The sequence below is a fragment of the Actinia tenebrosa genome, unplaced genomic scaffold (genome assembly GCF_029948245.1).
Source record: "Actinia tenebrosa isolate PJP-AT-01 unplaced genomic scaffold, QUT_ActTen_1.0 PGA_scaffold9__36_contigs__length_13948895, whole genome shotgun sequence".
Taxonomy (NCBI): domain Eukaryota; kingdom Metazoa; phylum Cnidaria; class Anthozoa; order Actiniaria; family Actiniidae; genus Actinia; species Actinia tenebrosa.
Window position 1 is genome coordinate 6,525,846 of NW_028292586.1, and position 24,331 is coordinate 6,550,176.

At 40.1% G+C, this 24,331-nt stretch overlaps 1 protein-coding gene across 1 annotated transcript; it reads right to left on the reverse strand.

The window, feature by feature from the left end:
- Positions 1 to 16,744: 16,744 nt before the first annotated feature.
- On the reverse strand, positions 16,745 to 24,331 carry LOC116296183 (uncharacterized). Its single transcript, XM_031704160.2, has 9 exons — positions 23,651 to 24,331; positions 20,820 to 20,934; positions 20,632 to 20,745; positions 20,451 to 20,564; positions 20,272 to 20,385; positions 20,090 to 20,203; positions 19,906 to 20,015; positions 18,302 to 18,438; positions 16,745 to 17,277 (listed from the first exon to the last, which is right to left on the reverse strand). The coding sequence occupies exons 1-9, from the start codon at positions 24,008 to 24,010 to the stop codon at positions 16,872 to 16,874; spliced, it is 1,584 nt and encodes a 527-aa protein (XP_031560020.2). The 5' UTR covers positions 24,011 to 24,331; the 3' UTR covers positions 16,745 to 16,871.

The window sequence follows — 24,331 nt, forward strand, 5'->3', positions numbered from 1 at the left end:
AACAATTTAACAACCTTATACTCAACATTCTTAGGTGTCTTTTAGAAGTAACATGCAAGACATCCTTAACAACCTTATACTCAACATTCTAAGGTGTCTTTTAAATGACTCATACGTATATCTTTAACAATTTAACAACCTTATACTCAACGTTCTAAGGTGTCTTTTAAACGACACATGCAGACATCCTTAACAATTTAACAACCTTATACTCAACGTTCTAAGACATCTTTTAAACGACTCTACATAGGATATCGCATGAAGTCCTTAATGCTTTCTTTTGCCCAACCGGCCATCGTCAACAAGGCGCCAAACCTCTCCGCGCGCTTCAGACCGCACATTTCATCATACAATTCCTGCACGCGCTCCCGCAGCCGGTCTATCTCCTCCCTTTGCATTTCTATGGTGTCTCTTTTATCTTTTGCGTCGCCGGCAATCCTTCTTACTGCGTCCACTGGGTCCATCGTATATATAATGGATCCGAACCATATTCCCTGCAACGCTCTGATCGTAGGACCCACCGGCTGCGGCAAAACGCAGTTCGTCGTGGAGCAGCTATTAGGACCCTTTAGATACCGCTTCGACTACATAGTGCTGCTTTGTCCCACCTATGTGAATAACCGCACCTGGGAAGGCATAGGAGTGAAAGATGACGACTTCTTTGTAGATATCTTAGACCCTAATGAGTTATCCAGCCATTTGAAGTTTTGGCACAAACAATTCCCCAAGGACACGCAGACACTACTCATATTGGATGACATTGCCTGCGGGGACGACGTAAAAAAGCGCACTTCCGAATTAGTGAAGCTCGCCTTTAGCGGCAGGCATGACAATATTAGCGTTTGGTTGCTCTCGCAGCAGCTTACCAGCGTCTCTAAGCCTTTTAGGGAAAACATAGGCTCTCTCGTAGTATTTTACACTCCAAGTAAGTCTGACCTGGAAACCATCTTAAGCGACTACGGCGGTGAGATATCCAAGGAACAGTTACACGAATACATGCGGCATTTAAAAACGCACCAACATTCCAAGATGATCTTCTCTTTGAGGTTTCCGTATTCCATTAACATATATGGATATTGAGCAGCTCTTAGATGAAGTCCCCACACAGCTAGATGAAAGTAACCTTAAGGAACAACTTAACATCCTGGTGTCTTCTGGGAAGTGTAAAGAAATGATAGGCAAGGAACTTACCCATGAGCAGGTCAATAAGTTGTCAGAAGAGGAGGTTAAGAAGTTCCATAAGAGATACGAGGCCGCCCTTGCAAGTAAGACCACGGACGCCGTAGCAGACTCCGCTATCCGACTTGCCACCAAGCTCCTCGGACTTGCGCTGCCCATAGACGACGTGGAGCAACTACAGAAGGACATAAGCGAGGACTATGTCATCGCCCAGGAACTTAAGATAACCTGCGGGTGGTTGTCTTTGAAGTGTGGTAAGTTAATGGCAGTCGCCTCTGCGGCTTTGCACGTAGCTCAGCACGTCGACTTGAAGGAGGTACTGGTGTCTTGGAAGGACTTCAAGAAGGACAGAGAAGTCGAAAAGGTCTTCCAGGCGGCACTTGCTGAGGTACCTGATCAAGTCGCCTCAAGTACTTAGTCAAGTCGTCGTCAAGTACTTACTTAAGTCATTCTCAAGTACTTAGTCAAGTCGTCGTCAAGTACTTAGTCAAGTCATTCTCAAGTACTTAGTCAAGTCGTTGTCAAGTACTTAGTCAAGTCGCCGTTAAGTCATTGTCAAGTCCTTCAAGTCCCTTAATATAAGATGAGCGGCACTGAAGAACAACCAGAAAAGGCTCCCGTAGAAGATACCAAGATTACCAAGGCTAAATCTCCAGGCAGAGTTGCCGCGTGAAAGAAGCTCGCAGAGATGAACAGGAAGAACAAGGCAAAAAAGGAGGAAAAGGTAGAGGAAGAGGAATCCTTTATTAATCCTGGGTACGTCATCGGCGCGATAGGAATTGCTATAGCAGCAGGCAGCCTCTACTTACAATGGCGGGCTACGAAGCCAAAAGTAAAGTGGGAGGCCGCAACATATCGCGCACCCGTGCAGGAGCCTAGAAGCAAAATACCCGTAATGGAATAACCTTCTCGCTTTGTAATATAATGTCGACCGCGTTGTTGAAAACTGTTGAAGAAGCAGCTATTATTACTTCCATCGTTGCGGGTATTGGTTGGGTAGGCAAGAAAGTGCTCAAAGAAGACTTTACTGAAGACCCAAGCAAGAGCTTCGCTAATTTTGCTAAGATGACCGCTGCCGTGGGTGGGGCTATCATGCTAAAGGATTACCTACGGAAGGAAAAGTACCTACCTACGGCGTAATATATAATGGCTAGCGTGGTCATAGGTGGAATTGTTGCAGCTTTAGCATTCACTGGAGCTAATTATGGTGGTCAATATTTGGATAGATTAGTTAGAGGCGACAAACGCGGAGATTTGGCCGCTGAGAGGAAGAGACACGATTTGGCGCTGGAGAAATATCAGCGAGACGTGGCGGCTTGGAATGAAAAAAGACAAGCTTACAGGGATTGGTTGGACAAGAACTACCAAGACAAAATGCAGGCAGACAAGAACTTCGAAAATACGGACTACGCCTTTAAGCTTTATGCGCAGGCGCACCCCGACTTTAGAATGAGAAAGCCTCAGTTTAAGAATTACTATCAGCCTTCTAAGAAACAAAAAGACAATGAGCTAGTATTTGTTGGCATCGCAGGGCTGGCGGGAGGCGTGGCCTTGGCGTATCTAATATAATGATCGTCTTTTTGGAAAGCGACAAGAATGACTTTACCACTTATCTGAATCCTCCCATTAAAGCCTGTAAGGTTCGGCTGGTTAGTTGCTCTTTGTACAATTCTTGGTATAATTTGATTAATGGCTTTGTCGTCGTGACTTCCACCAAACCAAAAATACCAGATTCCCATTACACCCCCATAACACTGGCTAAGGAGCTAGCAAAGCATGGATATACTCTTACCACAGGATTACCCCATGAAATGACATTCAAGAAAAATAATGGGAGCGCTAATTTAAAGGGCAGTCCATTGGTAGAACTCCTGGGCCTTACTAGTACCACGATAAATAGCGGCAGTACATATGATGTGAAATGGAAAGTCGCATCCTCTTACGAAGTCTATTGCGATTTAGTCCATAGTTACAACAATGGAGAAAAGTCTTCTCTTATGTCCAAGTTTCCACCTAAGGGTAATCCATTTGACCTGGTAGAATACACTTCCATTTCTTTAAGCTATGACTTGTCTAATTTAGTAGAAAGCATAAACATCACCATCAAAGTGGACGGAGAGACGGTGGATTTTAACGGACGTAAGATCAATCTCGTTTTGGAATTCATATAATGGGTCGAACAGAGGACAAACTTAAAAGGATTTACTATGGGCCTGAAGGCTATTGGAGAGGAGCGTCGGCCATCAAGAAACTCGCGACCGCGGCCAGGGCATCAGAAGAAACGGCTAAGAACTGGCTAAGAAAACAAACCCTCTGGCAGGTTTATCTTCCCGTGCCCAAGTACATTCCCAGACCCAGCTTTACCGTAAATACCCCCAATGAAGTTCATCAGGCAGATTTGCTTTTCTTACCGCACGACAAGGTGAGAAGAAAGACCTATAGATACGCTTTGACCGTAGTCGATATCGCAAGCAGATACAAGGACGCCGAACCCATAACCAGCAAGGATTCTGGGGAAGTCGCAGAAGCCCTAGGTAGGATTTATAAGCGCGTTTTGAAATGGCCTAAAGCTGCTGCAAGTGGATGCGGGGACAGAGTTTATGGGCGTGGTTACCAAAACCCTGAAAGACCACGACACCAAGATTAGGAGAGCCGAAGCAGAGTACCACAGGGGTCAGAGCATCGTCGAAAGATTTAATAAGACCTTGGCCGAGCGCCTCTTTGGGTACCAGTATTGGAAAGAGCTGGAAGATCCCTCCAAACGCAACAGGGAATGGACCCAGAGGCTCCCCCAGGTCGTCGCGGCTTTAAATAACGAGGCGGCCAGGGCTACGGGAATGAAACCCAAGGATGCTATGAAGAAGAAACACGTGGAGCACAAGTCCTACGTCAGAAGTTCAAGGGCGGTCGGACTGAAGGAAAAAAAGCTCCCCCGCAACATAGTGGTCAGATACCTCTATCAGCCGGGGGAACTCGAAGGTGGCAGTAAGAGAGCCACGGATCCTAACTGGTCTTTGGAAACGTATGAGATTTCGAAGTCCGTCACCAAGGAAGGGCAACCCGTGTTGTATTACCTAAATGGCCCAAGTCGCGGATTTGTCATGGAAGAGCTGCTCATAGTTCCCAAAGACTCAAAGTAGCGCTGCTCCACGCGCCCGATTACACTCTAGGCATGTCAGTCTTACGTTGCCTCTGCAATGCCCGCGTTTGTTATTTATGCGATCCACGGAGAACTGCTGATCGTCATTTGGGTCAAACCTCCATAGTAGAGGTATGTTACATTTTGCGCAGCGGGCGCCTTTCTTATAGACGTCGTCCACGCATAGGTCGAACGTCATATTTTTTTCTTCGTCGTGCCGCTTGTAGCGAAGGAGTTTCTTGGCGATATTCTCTTTGGCTACGTCCTCTGGCGTCTCATCGTAACGCAGTTGCGGCCCCCAGCTTCTCTTCAACTGTTTGGCATATTCTACGCGGCTTACGGCGGTGTATATAAGGTTGCTCCAACACAGCCGCTGGTCTATGATCCATAAGGTTTCTCTTATGGTAAGCCCTTGCGCGCTGTGGACTGTCATGCAATAACCAAGCCTCCAATCTGGATGGGAGGTTATTTTTTCCACCTTTTCTATGGGCACCCAGGCCTTGTCGTGCGTTACTGCGTTCCTCATCACCTTCTTTGTGCCTGGTATGGTAACGTCCTTTTTTTGCGCCCGGGTATCTCGCGGCCGGTAACAAACGGGCACTAACTCTTTAGGGAATTTGTGGCGATGTATTTGCAGCAGGTCCTTTTCTATCCTGGCTTGACTGGCGCGGCGGCTGGAAAGAACAACGTCGGTAGGACACCAAGCGGCTAAAAACTCTTTGTAAGAATGCGCCACAACTCTTTTACGTAATACTTCGCTTTGCTTCTCGTCGTTAAGGCCGCGAAGTTCTTTCTTAAAGTGACGTATATGATCTTTGCTACGATAGTCTTCGTTGGCTTCGTCTACGTAGTTTACCGTTTCCATGAGCCATTTATGCGGCATTTGGCCGCCTATAGGAGGCGGTTGGCAAGGATCGCCTGCGAATATTACCTGACACTTGCCTTTGAGGAATATTACGAACTCTTTAAGCAAATGCAGCGGCACCGTACAAACTTCGTCCCAAAGAATTATGGGAGGAACTTCGACCGCCTCTGGAACCCACTTTTGACCGTTGTAACGAAAGAAGCTATGATACGTTTGTGCATTCGGGAGCTCGCGTTCCAGGCGGTGCGTTGGTGTGAGCACCTTGATGCCCGGGAAAAGGCTAAGAACTCTCGTGGTTTTACCACTTCCTCCCGCGCCGTAAATGTAAGACATGGCGTTGTAAGATAATGGATCCTTAACCGTTGGGTAAATCTCTTCAGTTGGGTCTGTCCTTCCGTGCGCGTGGGTTTCATCGTAAGTTACTCTTTGTCGCCATGACTTTATCTCCTCGTCTTTTATGCGCCACTGCCCACTTTCTGCTATCTCGTCATCGGTGTAATATTCCTTTACCTTTTCCAACACTTCCGGGCGCACGTATAAAGAATCGGTTGCAACCCTTGGAATATCTTCTTTGTCGAAGCGGAGAAGCATCGTTAACAAATTAATGTGCGCGTAAGCCAACATGCTAGCACGTAGGTGGTAATATTGCGGCCTGTAATCCTGGTAATAACACAAAGCATTCCAGTCGTGTAGTTTATCATCTACGAGGTAATCCCATTTCTCTACAGACACCATAGTTCCTTCTTCGTGGGCGCGTTTGATAAGGAATTCCAGCTCTCCGGCGTCTGTGACCAAACGGCGTTGTAAGTATTTGCCTCCTTCTTTTGCTCCCTGTGTGAACTTTCCTATTACTATTCTGGCGGTCGTGTTGTCTTTAGGTAACCACTTCGTGTAGGAGGAATGCGCCAATATTGCTTCATGCGCCGTGTAAATTAAAAGTTTTTTCTCTTCTAAGAACTTTAACAAAGGAACAGGAATCCATTCTTTCTCCTGCAAATGCTTACCATACCAGGCGTAAATTATAGGATGTAAGTTCTCTTTTAAGCTCCAGCTGGTCAAACGGACGAATCCTGTCGCAGGCGCGTCATAATGACCGTCTAAGGATACTCGGAAGAATTGGGAATCGGGGTGTCCATAACGGTCATAATAAGGTTTACAATCTCCTTGGCCTTTGAAACTGGCAGGGTAACAATGTTTCATATCTAAAGAAACGTAATCATCTTGGTCGTATTCCATGTTCCACAATCCTCCGTGACCGTGTTCTACGCATGCTTTGTGTATTTCCATATCTTTAGGCGTTGGACGCCAACCATTTCTTTTCTTCGCAGCTAAGAAGTCTAGTGATCTTGCAGTCATGGCTTCGTTAGAAAGATCTTCCCCTAAATCTTCACAGACGCTTAGTATTTTCTGGTGTTCTAATTCCGGCCTGTATAAAGTTCCATCCTGCGTGATAAACTGCTTACCATCCTCGTCCATTAACCAAACTGAATTCTCTTTCAGCAAATCAGGCAGCGGGTAATCTTTGTACACCTTGACTTCCTTCCTACGGGGGAACTTTACGTCCCTCCACGCGTGCCCATTGTGTTGGTATATCACAATAGGACCTCCGCGGCCGCCGTACTTGTGCGTCCCGGGGTAAATGAAGCCGTCGGTGATATCTTTCACCCAAATGCGCCGTTCTAAGAGTTTTTCTAACTTCTTTATGTTTTCGATGGTTCCTCCTGCTCTGCGGGTGGCATCTTCCCACTTTCTTATGGCGTCCTTTCTTTGCTGGGTTAACTTACCGCCCCTTGCGGCATCTTTGAAGAATTCGCGGACCAATTTGGCCACACAGTTTCCAGGATGTCGCATTGGTTGTAGCTTCTTTGGATTAGGCTCTCTCAAAAGGTACGCAGCATAAATGACCACGGAGACAGGGTAAGCAACCTCATAGAAGAGGCTGTCGATTCCTATTAGCGCTCCTGGCGGCGTATCTTCGTTCAAGATGAACAAGGATTGCTTACCGCTGGCCTTTATTGGTCTACGTCCTTTTTCGATGTGCCATTCTCCGTCAGAATACTTTATGAAAGTTAACTCCAAACGATAGTCGCCTTCCGGCATAAGGTTTAGAATATGTTCTGCTCTTTCTTCGTCCATTGTGTATTCTAATTCGTCTTCTGCGTAAGTCGTAAAGGCAAAATCGCAATCTAGATTGTTTAAGACGCGCGCGCGCAAACGCCTAACAATCTTATTCTTGATCTTTGGAATGTTGTCCATTATATCTAAGGTGTTATTTAGGCACTGTTTGCTATCCTCAAATCGTTAGTTTTTGGCACCTTTTCTCTAGTTAGTTTTCGTCTATATCCTAGTGTATCAAAAGCACTGTTAGAAGTATTTCCTTTTTCTCCGTTAGTTTTTAGCAACCTTTTTTTAGTTAGTTTTCGTCTATATCCTAGTGTATTAAAAGCACTGTTAGAAGTATTTTTTAAATTGCTAATTTTAACATTACTAATTTCCAACATAGCAGCAGTAAGTGCAAATACGCGCTATCGCAAAGGAATATTTCGGAATTATTAAAATGCGGACGCTAAAAAAAAAGTCGTTATTTCGCGGGTAAAACCCGTGCGAATCCGAACGGGTTTTTCAAAAATCGCGAGTCGCACTTACTGCTGCTATTGTTGTAAGGAATATTCAAATATCTCTTACAAATCTTTAAGTATTTTGAACTAGCAGTCAAAAGAAAGATTTTAGCCTGCTCACTCAGTCATTGCGCATGCCAACAATGGCAAAACAGTGGTAAAACAAAGGATTGTGCACGGTCACGCTTGAAAAAAGTGAACAAAGACCTATACCAAAACGGTTTCCTAACCATTTCCCTCTATTAGGTATGGAGAAACCTGAGAGAAAGAATCAAAAGAGTATTTAATGAATCCCCCATCCTAGGGATCGTATTAGTTCGAAGTTCGAGGTTTAAAAGACGGTGAAATAAGCCTGAAGCGAGATGACGTTTTACCCCCGACTCTATACCATGTGAAAAGGATTATGGTCTAGAGACGAGGGTAAAACGTCATCTCGCTTCAGGCTTATTGTGGTTGAAAGTGTGTAGTGTTTGCAAGATGGCTGCTTTGACTAAGAGTATTTATACATATCGACGACATCAGATAGCATAGGCGAATCATATAAGAAAACTGATAGTGCATTTTTTTATTGAATTTTTTACTGTCTTATTACGGAGGACATTATCTTGACCTCAAACTAAAAAACAATAATTATTCAATTTTTCCCGATTTCATTTTCACATTTCACTCAGATCCAAATTGGACTCCCTGTGGTATATCCTCTTTGTCCACTTGGCTTAAATACTCATTGCAACCTATTTTGAAATGTAATGAATAAATGCAATATTGCAATAATAGAACGTTTACTCGGTTTTCGCGGTGTGAGTAATGCAACTCTGCATGACAGAGCTACATCACTTCAGCGATCTTAAAATTCTTACGTTCGAAATCACAACTGCTCTCTTTAATCGCAAAAAAATATGGATATATTTTGAGTAGGACAATCACGTTAACGCGGAGCTCTACGACAGTTCAACCTCGACATAATAGAATGAATTGTTTACCAATGATGCTTCGGAAAGTGAAGTGACCATCCTCCTCTGGTCCGGAGGAAAGACTAAGTCTTCAAGAAAAACCTTTCTTGACAAAGCACTGGGAAATTCTTGTAGTTTATAATGAACTGAAAAAAAATTTTTATCTCCGCAGATATCTGGGTGCAATCAAAACAGATGTCAAAATGGAGGCACATGTAAACTAGACTTCGCAGGTCTCACACTTAAGTGTCATTGCGCATATGGTTTTCAAGGCGATCGCTGTGAAGTGGGTTATGGTTAGTCATATGCATTCTTTCTAAAACTCTAGAATGACATTTGTTGTATGTACATACACGACAAAGTAGAGGAACTTGAACGAAACTCAAGCCAATCTGTCAGCGAACAAAGTCTAAATGTGAATATAGCTGCAGGTTATTATTAGCCTGCGTAGCGGCCCAAATGGGGAATCCCCCCCCCCTCCCCTCCTCCACAGGCCCCCAACCCCTTCCCCCCTCCCCTCCTCATTTGGGCCGCTACGCAGGCTACAGGTTATCAACAATCATGAAAAACTAACGCTGTGTTGTGTTAACGATTGTCCAGGATCAATATGCTACAGATTTTTCTGTTGGCAACATTTTTCGTTCTAAATCGTGATTACTTACCTTCGTTACAGGCGTTTGGTTTGAATGGAGGCCTGTACTTCTAACTAATCAATGGAATTGCGCTTCCCCCTCCTGTCAGCGATTCCCCGCGATCCCTTTTCCTTCTTGGTGCAGTTCTGAGTCCGTCCTTTTAGAGTTTAGCCAATTAATTTTGGTTAAACACATCACATTGAATGGTCGTTTCAAAACTCATTCCAATGTTTTGAAAAGCAGCGGAGATTCAAGCGATTTTTAAGACGGGCCGGGTTTGTTTAGAACAGCTTGAGTCCATCTAGGTTTAGGAAATGCATCAACAGTAACATAGAACCACTGCAGCCAGCCAACATCATTGTAGTAATTGGCACATTTGCAATTACTCAGTCTTATTGGCAGAGCTATTAAAGCAGATTTGGTTGTGTTGGGTATTTGCCCTTTCGTAAGAACGTTAGAAATATAGAAAATATAAATTATGTACATAGTTCCTTTTAGCCGTGACGCGAGCCTCCATCTATAGCTTTGACTTAACTTTAAACTTTGGAATCTTCGAATAAAAAAAGTGGTACCAATTGGTGCTGTGTTGACAGTGTGTTGCTGGTTACTTAATATGTTGAAATGTCAGTAAGTTTGTAGTTATTGTTGTCTATTGAATAGAATACAGATCAATATGGAGCCATATATTTACAGATATCAACGAGTGTTATAGTAGTCCATGTCTTCAGGGTGGAACATGCACAGATCAGGTCAATGGCTACTCGTGTACATGTGCTGCAGGATACAATGGAGCAAATTGCCAAAATAGTAAGTTTGTAGTTATTATTGTCTATTGAATAGAATACAGATCAATATGGAGCCATATATTTACAGATATCAACGAGTGTTCAAGTAATCCATGTCAAAACGGTGGAACATGTACAGATCAGGTCAATGGCTACTCTTGTGCCTGTGCTGTAGGATACAGGGGAACAAATTGTGAATTTCAAAACAGTAAGTTTGCAGTTATTATTATTATTTTTCTATTGAATAGAATTCATATCTGTAGAGTTCCAGCAACTAAACAACCAGTTAACAGCGTCTTTAAGCTCTCTTCCCACATTGTACTTGACTCAAACCCACACACATAGCTCTCACTCCATGTGTTTGCTCTCACATCCCATAATGTGTTCCTTACACAGGGATCTCGACACTACAATATCAATATTTATTATAATAATATTATTATAATACTTTGTTTTACCTCCCTGATTGAAGGTGCTACCTGTGCTTGCACTCCTTGTTTTTATAGTGAGTGCACTGATATAGACACGCACCCACTGCACTCCGTCACTTTTTGTATCTTGGAAGTTCATGCTAATCATATTTTATTTTACCTACCTGATTGAAGGTGCTACCTGTGACCTTTACTTTCCAAGTGCAAGCATCAATAACTTTGTTCATGCCAACTGGTCGACTTCATCTGATCTTTCGAAGTTAACTCTATCATTCTGGATTAAGGTATATTGCGAGCATACATATACATTTTTAATTACTGATCTTATCAAAATTCATTGTTTTCAGTCTGCATTATCCCAACGAATGCATAGAGGAAAATCAGCAAAAATTTAGTTCATTCATTATTGGCTTTGTTTCTATGATAAACAAGCTAGAAAGAAAACAATTGGATTTTGATAAGAACAATAATTATACTAGATAATCACTTCGGCACGCAGCACTCGTAGGTATAATGCAGGCAGCTGAGGGCTACGCCCTCAGCTGCCTGCATTATACCTACGACTGCGTGCCTCAGTAATTATCTATTAAATAATGTATATATACATTTACATTTTCTAAGTCACGATGTCTTGCCTGTTAGAGGCTAGCCTCTCGCCTCGGTTTAATTTGGAGTTCCGATTCCCTGGGGTTGCAACATGTAAGCTGAGTTGGTTGGTTCTATTTCAGTCTGACTCCGAGGGTTTTTCCTGCTTTCGGCTTTTGCTCCCTCCTTTTATAAAGCATCCATAACTAAGCCAAACTGGATAATGCTGCGTTAAATCAGGGTAATACATAGACTGTATTTCGGCTGCTAGAGGCACTTTACATTGCTTTCATTTCGTTCCCGCAGAGATGTGCCACAGCTGAACTTGCGGTGGTGATTAACGATAAACTTAATTTTTAACACTTTTTCAGGTTCCCCCGAGTTACAATGATGATGTATATCCTTTCTCGTATGCCACTGTTTCCGAGACCGACTCTTTAAACATTAAAATAAAAAGAAGTGGAGATGCAGATGTCAAAATCATGAATGATCAAAAGTAGGTAGCTCCTTGATACAGGCGATAGGCAAAAAGACGGAGGTAGGCGAAAAGCAGCTGGAGATAGGTCATTCTAAGATCTAAGAATAGCTGTAATAACTTGTGTTTCTGCTTCCTTTTCTCGTCAAGAACATGGACCTTGGTGCTAAAACTCATTCAATGTTCTTTGTATTCAACAAAACCTATCGCCTATCGCCTTTGGCGATGACAATGCTTTTTCGAATTAGGTGCATACGTTGCGTATGCTTGCGTATCATTCACGATCGTTTGCAGTATGTTGCTACATAGTTAATGGAATGGTTAGGAAACTCCATAGAACAAATCTATTGTTTTGCCTTGGATGTTGGATCGTACCATCTCGTGTTACTGACGGTTCACAATGGACCAAAGCAAGTATGGCTGAAAATGCTCATTTCCTTATTATTTTCATGTATAAAAACTTTCATTCCATGACCAAAAACCATGCGAATGAATATTTCCGCGCAGATACAGTTAAGATACTAGATGATAAATAAGAAAGTATGCAAAAAGGCAATTTTATTTTAAATAAACGATTAATATTAATCATATAGGATTAATTAACAAATATTACATATCCTAGAACGATTTTAAAGGGTAAAAAACTTTTATATTCCCTAATACTGTGAACAAATGGAGAAACTTTTCCTTCACTGTGCACTGTCAACGTCATATAACAATGAATAAAGACGAACAAAACATAGAACAATAGGCTTCCTAACCATTCCGATTCATTAACTATGGTTGCTATTAATATACGTGTTTAATGTTCTAATTTTAGGACGCTTCGTTTCGGAGTTGTTCGGGATAACAAATGGCAACATTACTGCCTTACTTGGAATGGAGAAGATTTAACAAATTCGGGAAAGGTTTTGTACTATCGCAATGGTTTGCTGTCAGACCAAGCCAAAGACTTGAGCAAGGACGACAAGCTACTGAGTGGAGGAAAACTCATCATTGGACAGTTACAAGGAAGTTACGGTGGAAACTTCGACGATAAAAAATTGATGGTTGGCAGCTTAGCTGGACTTAATATCTGGGACAGTGTGTTTAGTGCACAGGACGTGAGCAACCTCTACAACACGAGCTGCGTTGGAATAGCGGGAGGAAATGTTGTGTCTTGGTCTGATATCATTGAAGGTCAATTAGAAGGAAGTACTACAAGATCCTGCCCTACTACCTGCCCGTCTGGGTGATGCATTGGGTGCACTTACAAGTATAAAACAGCATAAATACAAAGTATGGAACAATGTTTTTAACATTTGCCTCCAACTTTATTGACTGATTCATTAAAATCAATTAAATTATTAGCCTTATCATTTTTTGCTATGAGTGATTAAAAATATTTGGCCATGCAAACGCCCTAGGGGGTGTACTCGGGTGGGTAACATGACGGGGGGGTCCGACGGAGCTTCATATTGCAACCCCAAAAAAATACTCAAACCTGAAATTTTACGCCCAAAAAAATACATGGCATCCAAATTTCTGACTCAAAAAAACTCAAAACTTAAATACTTCAAAACTGATTCATTGAATTCAATAGGCTCTTCAAATAATTTTCTAATACAAAAATCGAACTCGGAGATGTGACGATCACCCAAAAAAATACGGGTTTCATTTCGAGACCCAAAAAAATACGTGGCTGGTCTCTTGACCCAAAAAAATACCGGGAACGAAAATTGTCAACCCAAAAAAATACGTCGGACCTCCCCGTCATGTTACCCATCCAAGTACAGCCCCTGGGGCAAACACCTTAATTGTACAGTGCTGGAAGACCTGGAAGATTGTATATAAAAATGTGTAATTTTAAATGTGATTATTTATATTTAGATGAAATACAAAGTAGATTTACCAAGGACCTTCTTTGTAGAATTGTATTGGAGTATTGTATATAGAACATGTTTGATGAATTTATGAATTTATTCATTCATATTTGGTTTTGTCTGAAATACACGGTACAACAGAAAATGGAACCATGGACTTTAGTTGTACAGTGCTGGTGGAAGATTGTATTATCTAATTTGTGATTGTGTCCTAAAATACACAGTAAATCTGAGAAGTTTGACCAAGGACCTTAATGTGTACTGTTTCCTAAAAGATTGTATATATAGTATGTGATAAAGTGGTTAATATAACATCTATATTTAGTTTTGCCTAAAATACACGAGAAGTTTGACAAAGTACCTTGCGTGTACATGTGTCCTGCAAAATTGTATATATAGTAATGTCTAATTTGTGAATGTGGACATCTATATTCAGTTTTGCCTAAAATACACGGTAGATCTGAGCCAAGTTTGACCAAAGACCTTATATGTGCAATGTCCTGGAAGATTCGTTGTTCCATTGTATATAGCTCTTATTAACCATGTGAGAGTAACGTGCCATAAATTATTGAACCTGGTTTTTGCCATTGCCTTATTATGAAGGTACAAATAAGTTTGTTTTGCATGCTTTGTTTTTTAAAAAAACTGCTACTTTACTTTGAAAAAACAAAAACATTCAGTGCACTTTCGAAGATGTAGTTAATATGGGCATGGTATTTGTCATGTTGTTGATGGCCACTACAAAATGAAAGTTTAAAAAAGATTTTCTTATTGTGAAACGCTTTGCCCAATCAAAGATCGAGTAAAAGTAAAAAAAAGGTTTCAACATTTGAATGAAGTTTATAGAAAGAATAATGAAGAAAATAAAGGGTTATTGTCCAGTTCAAAAGAACACTTAATTTTTTAATTTTTAAATTTGTCTTTCCAATAATATTAATTTGGCCCTTTTTTTTCCTTTTTTAATTTTTTCCCCATAAATATAACTCACATTTTAATCTTTTAGGAGGCGTTCACGAGCAAATCCGTTTCCCAGATTTTATGGCACGAATGGTGAGGGCCCCAGGTATGGCATCATTGGAACTACCACAGGGTGACCATAATCATTTTACACAGACGTTGATGAAATCACTTCACACAGGGTTACTGTGAAAGGTTAAGTGCACAAACCCAATGATATGCATGTTTTATGCATATCAATGACTTTCACTAACCGTACGGATCGTGAGCCACAGACGATACGTATCAGTTCGACAGTATTGGACATACATGTCCCATCCATACCTAGTTATCATACAATGGTCTCCTCCCTACCTATAGTTATCATTCAATGGACCTTTTCCTACCTAGTTATCATTCAATGTTCCCCTCCCTACCTAGTTATCATACAATGGTCCCCTCCCTATCTATTTATCATACAGTGTTCCCCTAACTACCTAGTTATCATACAGTGTTTCCCTCCCCACCTAGTTATCATACAATGGTGTCCTATCCTCCCTACCTAGTTATCACACAATGGTGTCCTATCCTCCCTACCTAGTTATCATACAATGGTGTCCTATCCTCCCCACCTAGTTATCATACAATGGTGTCCTATCCTCCCTACCTAGTTATCACACAATGGTGTCCTATCCTCCCTACCTAGTTATCATACAATGGTGTCCTATCCTCCCTACCTAGTTATCATACAATGGTGTCCTATCCTCCCTACCTAGTTAGCATACAATGGTGTCCTATCCTCCCTACCTAGTTAGCACACAATGGTGTCCTATCCTCACTTCCTAGTTATCATATATGCCATTAAACGTATTTTGTTAGGGCATGTTCAACACAGAGGGTGACGAGTTCTATCTTTGCAATGCCTTATGCGTATGCATCTACCCATTTCAAATCCTTTTTACAAAGGTCCTTACTCTTCTCTGCTAGGCCCTTCACGATATCATTACCCTGATTATGTATATTATGAGCGGGGTGTAAATAATGTGGATGAACAAGCCTAGTAGCTAGCGATGGGCCAGGGAGGGGATGGTGGATGCGTACTACCATATAGTACTATATCCTCACTGAATACCATTGTCACGTGGCAGTAATTAAGTTATGGGGCAAGATCCACGACGTGATGAGGTAAACAGCAAGGGGAAAGAGGTACGCCACCGTCACCAGGGGAGGGGGGTGGGCGAACTTGCCCTTCCGATGTCTTGCGAGGTAATGCGACGAAGCACGCGTTTCGGGTTAATTTATACTGCTCTGCGCTAATTTATTCAGTGAGAATATGTAGAAGGACGGGGATGCTTGTCGGAAATTTAGAAAATGACCTTAATTACGCACCTGAGTATTGTGCAGGTACATGTGGAAACTAATCATTTTTACCCCTAAAAGGGGACATAGGTGGGTATTCTCAAATCATTTGGCCAAGTTAAAATGTTTTTTTATTAAACGCTTTTTTTTTCTCTTGTGGTCATATATTCCCTGTCTCAAGAAGGACTGAATGAAAACATGTGTATCCAGTGTCTTACAAATTGCACTTTTATTACGATCTCTCGAAACCGCTTGTAGAAAGTTTGTTTGCAGTCCAGTAAATTTCACCCATGGGAATCAAGATGCTCATTCATTTGCTCTCTGTGAATTAATCAGCACGTGATTGCTTAGCTGCAAAGGGCCTATTTGTTTTCTTTCTTTCTATTCTATTCTATTTCTTTCTCTCTTTCTTTCTTTCTTTCTTTCTTTCTTACTTTCTTTCTTACTTTCTTTCTTTCTTTCTTTCTTTCTTTCTTTCTTACTTTCTTTCTTTCTTTCTGTCTGTCTTTCTTTCTTTCTTTCTTTCTTTCTTTCTTTCTTTCTTTCTTTTTTCTTTCTTTCTTTCTTCTTCCGAATCACTGGAACATGTATCCGCCATTTTGTTTTAACAGTAAAACCGCTGACTTTCTGATCGCATGCATAGATTACCACAGGTAACCAATGTTTAAATTGTACAAATTAGCTATTTTTGAAACTTTGAACGACAAGAAAACAACTTATATTCTGTTATTGGGCTTACTAATTTGCTAGAACTCGAGGAAAATAAGAGAGTAATATTTGCTCAATGTTAAAAAAGTTGCTTATATGGAAAAAGGTTTCCAGTAATTGAAAAAGTTGCTCGAAATTGTAAGAGATTAAATGACCCTTTTTAATATGAAAACATGCTAACAATGCTAACAACGCCTCAAAACATAAAAACAAAATATTCTAAATATCTGGTTTACTTGCCAGCCACATACATTTAAACTATAGTACAGTGACACAAAAAAAAAGCTTGGGCTTTCTGTGGTAGTATCCTAAACAAAGATGGCCGATATAATCAAAGTCTTACTTCAAGGCGAGCAACTTGATGGGTATGTTTTCTGTACTGATCCATGTAACTGGCTGGAGACAATGTTGTCCCACGACACCACGTCGCCTTGTGGGGTGGTGCAGTTTTTGGAAAGATCAAGAACTTCGTTGGCCGTGAAAGCTCGTGACCAGATATTTAAACCTATCACTTTACCAACCAAGAGTTTGCCGTCGTCAAAACCTCCTCCAATAGATGTTTGGTACTGACCGATAACAAAGATGCCTCCAGTACTGATGCCACGGTTTTTACTTAAATCTTTATCTCTGTCGGTTTCAGCTCCATTACGGTAGAAAATAACCTGACCCGGTTTCCTAGGTACGTTTCGATCCCAGGTCACGCAACAGTGTTGCCAGGTGCTGTCACGCTTAAAAAATGATCTCACTGTCCTGATAGAATAAAAGAGATATTTCACGATCGAGCAGTCTACCGGAATACAATATGGAAATATAAACTTTGTCTACAGATATTTAAAAATTGGTTGGCGAGGGTTTGTTTTTCTGATGTATGCTGCATCTTGCATCTTGCTTTTTGTTTACTAAGCTTGTACTTGAACCGAAGCATTGCCGTGCTCAACTTCCTTCTAATTTAGTGTACAGGGGGAAGTACAAGGGCGGATCCAGGGGGGGGGGCAAAGGGGGGCTGAAGCCCCCCTTCAGCAGAAAAAAACGATGCTTTTATATATTGTTTTCCGTTGTGTTGACGGAAGAAAATCAATAAGCCCCTCCCCCCCTCCCCCCCCCCCTAAAATGTTTCTGGATCCGCCCTTGAAGTATTTAACACTTGTTCTTCGAAGGCTAAGTGAATATCGGTGAATATATATTAATGATTTAACGAGACTCGAAGTGGAGAAGCTAATACAGCTATTCTTAAAAAATGTTGTTTAATATTTTTGTGCAAGTTGCATGCTGTTTCTTGCTTGTTGTTGCTAACTAAGCTCAGGGCCGTAACTAGGGGGGGAGCACAGGGTGCACGTGCACCCCCCCTCCCCTAAAAGCTTAAGGTCCGCTCATCCATCTCCTTTTTTTTTGTTTTTGTTTTTGTTTTTTTGGTTCTGCTTTCTTAAAAGAAACGATCAATGGTCCGATTTTATTCGGTGTGCACCCTCCCCGTAAAAGTTCTGGTTACGGCCCTGAAGCTTGAAATGTTTTATCTTCACATGTAAATAAAAAGCAATTATTGAACTCGGTTATCACAAAATAGAAAACTCGACCTCGTAGTCCAATTTTTTAAATATAAATTTCCCCTGCATATCTAATTACCTCGTTATCCCCAAATCATCCCTTGAAGAATTCATAAAGATTTAAAAGCCGCCTCAACTTTAATACACTTGGGAATTGAGATAGGGGTTAAGAGGTATAGTCAAATAGATAAACTGCAGTGCAAACTGAGCCTTGTGACTTATATACTTACTTTTTGTCACCCATAACTTCGATTTCCGTATTTGTATGAACGGTTGCATGCTCCTTTATATTTACAATTAAGGCCATCGGAATTGATGACGTCCAGTACGAAAAGACAACTAGTTCCTTTGTGCAGCTTGAAGGCACCTGTAATTGCACGACGGAATGTTATGAATTTCTTAAGTCGGCCAGTTGTGGCCGGGAGCGATTTTGGAAGCCGTATTCTCAAAAGAAATGTTGTAGATATAATCAAGACTGGTTAGGCTGATATGATCATATCATTTTTAATATCGCGCAATATTATAGTAATAATAATAATAATAATAATAATAATAATAATAATAATAATAATAATAATGCTTTTCACTCGCATAACAGAGCGACAGCGCTGCACAACGTCAGAATTTTATGCCCAGTTATCGCCATCTATGCAATCAACATAGAGCCTGTAAGCCTTTTTGTGATCGGAGGAAAAGAGCTAATGTCTTTGGAAGGAACTACACAAGGGGACCCATTAGCTATGAGCTTAATTATATGCAATCAGCTTCCAACCTTTGATTACACTCTTGAGCGTTCGTAGTTCTGCAAAGCAATGCTGTTATGCCGATGCCACTGGAGCGGGTTCGCTAGGATAGGTCAGGAAAGGGAAGGACCAGCTAGTAGAAGCTGGTCTAGCTCTGGGATACTATGCTAATGTCAAGAAGTGTTGGCTTGTTGTAAAGCCGGAGAAGGTGGACGGTGCAAAGGATTTCTTTGCGGGGACTGGGATCAACATCACCAATGAAGGGCGTAAACACCTTGGCGCTGCGCTCGGACAAAGGTCGTATCTTGAGGAGTATGTTGGCAGTAAAGTAAAGGAGTGGTTCAGTGAAGTAACCACACTAGCGGAGTTTGCAACATCTCAACCACAAGCCTTCGGGCTAAAGCATAAGTGGACGTACTTCATGGGGACCTTGCCGGACATTGAGGATCTACTGGAACCGCTGGAGCGCGTTATCTCTGATATCCTTATACCATCACTCACAGAACAGAACTGTTTTCCGACTGAGAGAGATCTGCTGGCACTTTCTGTGCGTATGGGTGGATTGGGGCTGACAAATCCATCTGAGAGTGCAGGGTCAGAATATTCAGCATCTATCAAGATAAGCGCACCAATTGTCGACAAAGTAAAAGCGCAATCCCATGAGACCCCAGATGAAGCAGATGTGTGAGGACCGATGCGACAGTAGCTGATAACCAGTGATGCTACTGAGGGGCCCTTCTCAAACTCAATAATAATTCATGAAGTCAATGCGACTTTGCATTGTAGTCACGTGCACGCACCTTGATACTTGATCAAAAACGGATCAAAACACTGATCAAACACTGATCACTTTTTTAGTCTCAGGAAATTCAAGAACAAATGAATTATGATGAGACTGAGAAGTAAGTTCAAAAACTCGTGCTTCGTGTTTGATCAGGGTATGCAAACACCTCGAAACAATAACAGCACTCGGCCTACGGCATCGTGTTTTCATTTGTTTCTCGGTATTTGGATGCCCTGATCAAACACTCGCTCTCGTTTTTGATCTATTACATCGCACACAACTTAAGAAATAGAATGAATGTACTAACTCTGAGCCAAAATGATACAGTGAACTCATCAATGGAAGAGGATGCTGACCAAGTGCCCGTCGTGTAGCTACTCGTATCTGCATGGGGGAAGTATAGTTCACAAACACGTCCTGTGAGACACATGATGAAAAGAGAACCATGTAAAAAAGGTTTAAAGTGGTATCAGAAAATTAGAAAAACGTACTGTTTTCACAATGTGCTCCATCATATCCTGCAGCACAGATACACGAGTAGCCATTGACTTGATCTGTACATATTCCACCGTGAAGACATGGATTACTTGAACACTCGTTGATATCTGTAAACAATAATAGCTCCATATTGATCTGTATTCTTTTAAATAAACGATAATCACTACAAACTTACTATTTTCACAGTTTGTTCCATTGTATCCTGCAGCACATGTACACGAGTAGCCATTGACCTGATCTGTACATGTTCCACCGTTTTGACATGGATTACTAAAACACTCGTTGATATCTGTAAACAAATGGCTTCATATTGATCTGTATTCTATTCAATAGGCAAAATCACTTCAAACTTACTATTTTCACAATTCATTCCAATGTATCCTGCAGCACATGTACACGAGTAGCCATTGTCCTGATCTGTACATGTTCCACCGCTTTGACATGGATTACTAAAACACTCGTTGATATCTGAAAAAAAAAATGGCTCCATATTGATCTGTACTCTATTCAATAGACATAATCACTTCAAACTTACTATTTTCACAGTTTGCTCCATTGTATCCTGCAGCACATGTACACGAGTAGCCATTGACCTGATCTGTACATGTTCCACCGTGAAGACATGGATTACTAGAACACTCGTTGATATCTGTGAAATAAATAGTCCAAACGTTTACGTGGCGTTTTATAAAGTAGTATTATTCCACGAAATATAATGCGTACCATACTCACATCTTGTTCCTGTGTATCCTTTAGCACAAAGACATTTTGATTTCCAGCTTTTACAATCCACATTGCACGAGCCGCCATTCTGGCAACCTTCCACGTTACATTGAAACTAAATGATTAAAACATATTTATTTACATATGTCAGTTAAGCAACGGTTTAGATTAGAACTATATTAACACAGAATATTTCGCCTGAAACATCTAGCTATATATATATATATATATATATATATATATATATATATATATATATATATATATATATATATATATATATATATATATATATATATATGAATTTATACACTTTTAGGGTCGGCGCCAGTGTGATAAAGCCGTGAATTGAAAACCATTCGATATGACTTCACGGTAAACTGGAAAATTTGAATAATGTGATTTTACCGAACCTAAATGTGCAATAACAATCTAGTTCAGTATAATTATATTTTATAGTTTCCTCTGTTGCCGAATTTAAAGAAAAATGCTATTCCTATCGCTTCAGATAAAGATTAAATCTCATAATTTGCTCTGTACATTATTGTACATTATATATAGAGATTATTCACTGAGCAAATTATGAAATATTTTTATATTCAATCAAATATTTCGAAACAGGTTGTAGAAAGTGTTTGCTCACCAGTATATTTCACCCATGGGAATCAAAATGATCATTCATTGCTCTCAGTGAATTAATCAGCACGTGATTGCTGAGCTGCAAAGGGCCTATTGAATCTCATAAGTTAAATCTTATTTACATGAAAAATCGTAGTTCAGTTTCCCAGAAGGAAAAGACTTCATAGTTGTACCTTCTGTCATGGCTGCAATGACACGTGATTGTGCAAAGCCAAACATTAAAACTAATTAGCACCTGGACCACCATAACAAGCAAGGTACGTGGCTCGTCATGTCCCTTTATTATTAGGCATTTATTAGGATTTAAACTTTTCTTTGGGAAAATTTTAGTTTAAGCTATTTAAATTTCCGCCGTCAACACCATAACTTCGTCGTGTTAGCAAGGATTATTACCAAAATCAGATCTTTAGCAGCCAATAACTTGTTCATGTGTCATGTTCATGATTATCAAGACCAAAACATTAAAAAGTTTTATATGTTAATTTCTAAGTCACAACATAAAAAAATATGCAGTGCTAATAAGACCCTTTTAAAAAGAATGAATCAGTGGGATAAAATAAGGAAAATAGAAATCAGGAAAATTTTATAATTGTGTTTAAATTAATGTTTCTTGGATGAAAGTGAGTTGAAAATAGTCCCCAGTGAAACATACATTTAGTAGGACTTTGTTCGCATACATACACCACAGATCGTGAGTATGTTAGGGTAAGCACTGAAAGACCATCGCAGGTTGCCCTTATATTATGTCATTCATGTCAGCAACCCCCTTCTGCCTTAATCTTGAAGTTCATCTTCTGCGTGTTTGATTTGAGTTTTTAATTTAAATTTATCTTATTGATGTGAAAATTATTTTTTATATTTTACATTTAATCTAATCTTTATTGGACTCCATTGTTTCTAACACAAATATTTTTTTCACTTGCCAAACTTTTCATAACGTTGTCATTGTTTTTTTCCCCCAATTTTCTTCGGCTCTTTTATTTTGTTTCGTTGTTGTTTTTTTGTCTTTATTCCAACTTCTTTAATTGATTTAGTAATTGTTATTTCGACAAGTTTAGCTTTTGATAATAGTTTAAAATGAATACTGATAAATGACATCGGACGAAAGGCTGTAATTTAGTAGCGTTTGTATTCATTTTAAATTGTTATTTCCCCAATGTTGAACCGAATTTTTCATTTCATTGTTCAGATGTCATCAAGACAAAAAGTAGCGATTGTGCTTTTCGACCTTTGCGACTCATAAAATATAACAAAACAAATCTGATTAATTTGAAGCTGTCAATACATTCATATATTGAATGAATTTCTCTACCAAATCCATCTTTTATTCACAACAAGATGCAATCTTGATTTCAAACTAGTAACAGTGTATGTGTGAATAAAGTACCTATTTGATCTGTAGATGGAATTTTACACTTTAAACATGCATTTTTGAACTGGCAATATTTCATCTTCATGTCATCAAATGTAAATTATTTCCCCGTTTAAAAGAGATTTTCGTAATTATTGTCACCCTTAACATCTCACTTTCCATCGATATATATATTTCAGTCCTTGGGTTAGAATTTCGAAAAGTCCTTCATCTCCTTATTAGTTCACGCGCGCAGACCAAGCAGGAAAACATGCGACTTCACCGTTTTTCTTATACTTGCTTCGTTCATGAGCCTGTTAGCCTCATGCTCAGAAAGCTCGGCTTGGTGCAAATGATCGGGAGTTTTCAGATATAAGATATTCGAAAAATCATTTACTTTCGAAAGTTTCCTTTGAAGAAATCTTTTCAAAATATTCTTAATATAGTTTTCATTTTTTTTAGTCCTTTCCTTTGCCTTTGCATTAAAATGCTATTTTGAACCAAATAAGAAAATGTTTAGATAATGTAAATACATATCCCTCAATGGAAAAGAAAACAGTTTTGCTTCTCTAAATATTAAGGAACTGATCAACTTTATTTAGTTCAGCCAGCCTTTTTTCAAGTTTTTTCTTTTCTTTATTCTCTCTTTCTTTCTTTTTTCTTTCTTTCTTTTTTTTTCTTTTTCTTTTTCTTTTTCTTTTCTTTTTTTTTTTTTTTTTTCGTTTTGTTTGTTGTTATTGTTGATTAAATATTTGCATCTTCCTTTCCTTTCTTTTGTTTTTCCAGTGTATTTATTTTTCACCATCTACTAATGTCATCAAACCAACATCATGGAACTTACCCCAGCTGGTCTGAGTTGAGTATATACAAACCCTTCTTTCTTCTCAAATTCTCCTTTCTCTATCGATACGCTTGTCTCGTCTTCAACTCCATAGTCATTCAACTCACACTTTCCCTTTCTCTTTTGGATTTCACAATTGACCGAGACACACCAATCGTCCTTTAGACAGCGAAGACTACACTGAATAAAGGTGGTTTTCTCCAGGGTTTTTCTAACGTGTCCTTTGAGTGCCATGTCTGTCTTGCTGATCAGGGCTCCTACCGAATCTCGAGTTGGACAAATGAGATCTCGCACATCTTGTCCTGTGCAGATCTGAACGACAAACCACACAAAATACAAAAGAATAAATTCTCTATACATTGTCGAAGGCAAGTAGAAGTCCTAAATATGAGGGCTGGAATAGAGTACTTCTAGTCTCTTGAAATCACGTGGTTTTGGCATTGTAAGAGTCTGAACTGCAGCTGATTCGAAAATGTTCCATTCACAAATCAAAAGCCTTCTTGCTTATGTTATTAGATCAAACTTCTTATTTGTCAAGGTTTTCTTTGTCATTCGGTTGCTTAGTTAGAATCATATTTTCAGTTGTGCCTTCATACTCGAGTGTTTCCTATTTGAATTTGAATGTATTGAGGTAAAATAATTAAGATGGACGGAAAAAGAGCATTAACGGGGTATAAAAGG

What these genes read in the sequence shown, in the direction of transcription:
- LOC116296183 (XM_031704160.2), bottom strand. Translation starts at nt 24,010, where the DNA reads ATGTATAGAGAATTTATTCTTTTGTATTTTGTGTGGTTTGTCGTTCAG. An exon ending in TGGAATGAATTGTGAAAATA is followed by an intron (nt 20,386 to 20,450) that starts GTAAGTTTGAAG and finishes ATTTGTTTACAG; the next exon opens with ATATCAACGAGTGTTTTAGT. An exon ending in GAAGTTATGGGTGACAAAAA is followed by an intron (nt 17,278 to 18,301) that starts GTAAGTATATAA and finishes TTATTCTATCAG; the next exon opens with GACAGTGAGATCATTTTTTA.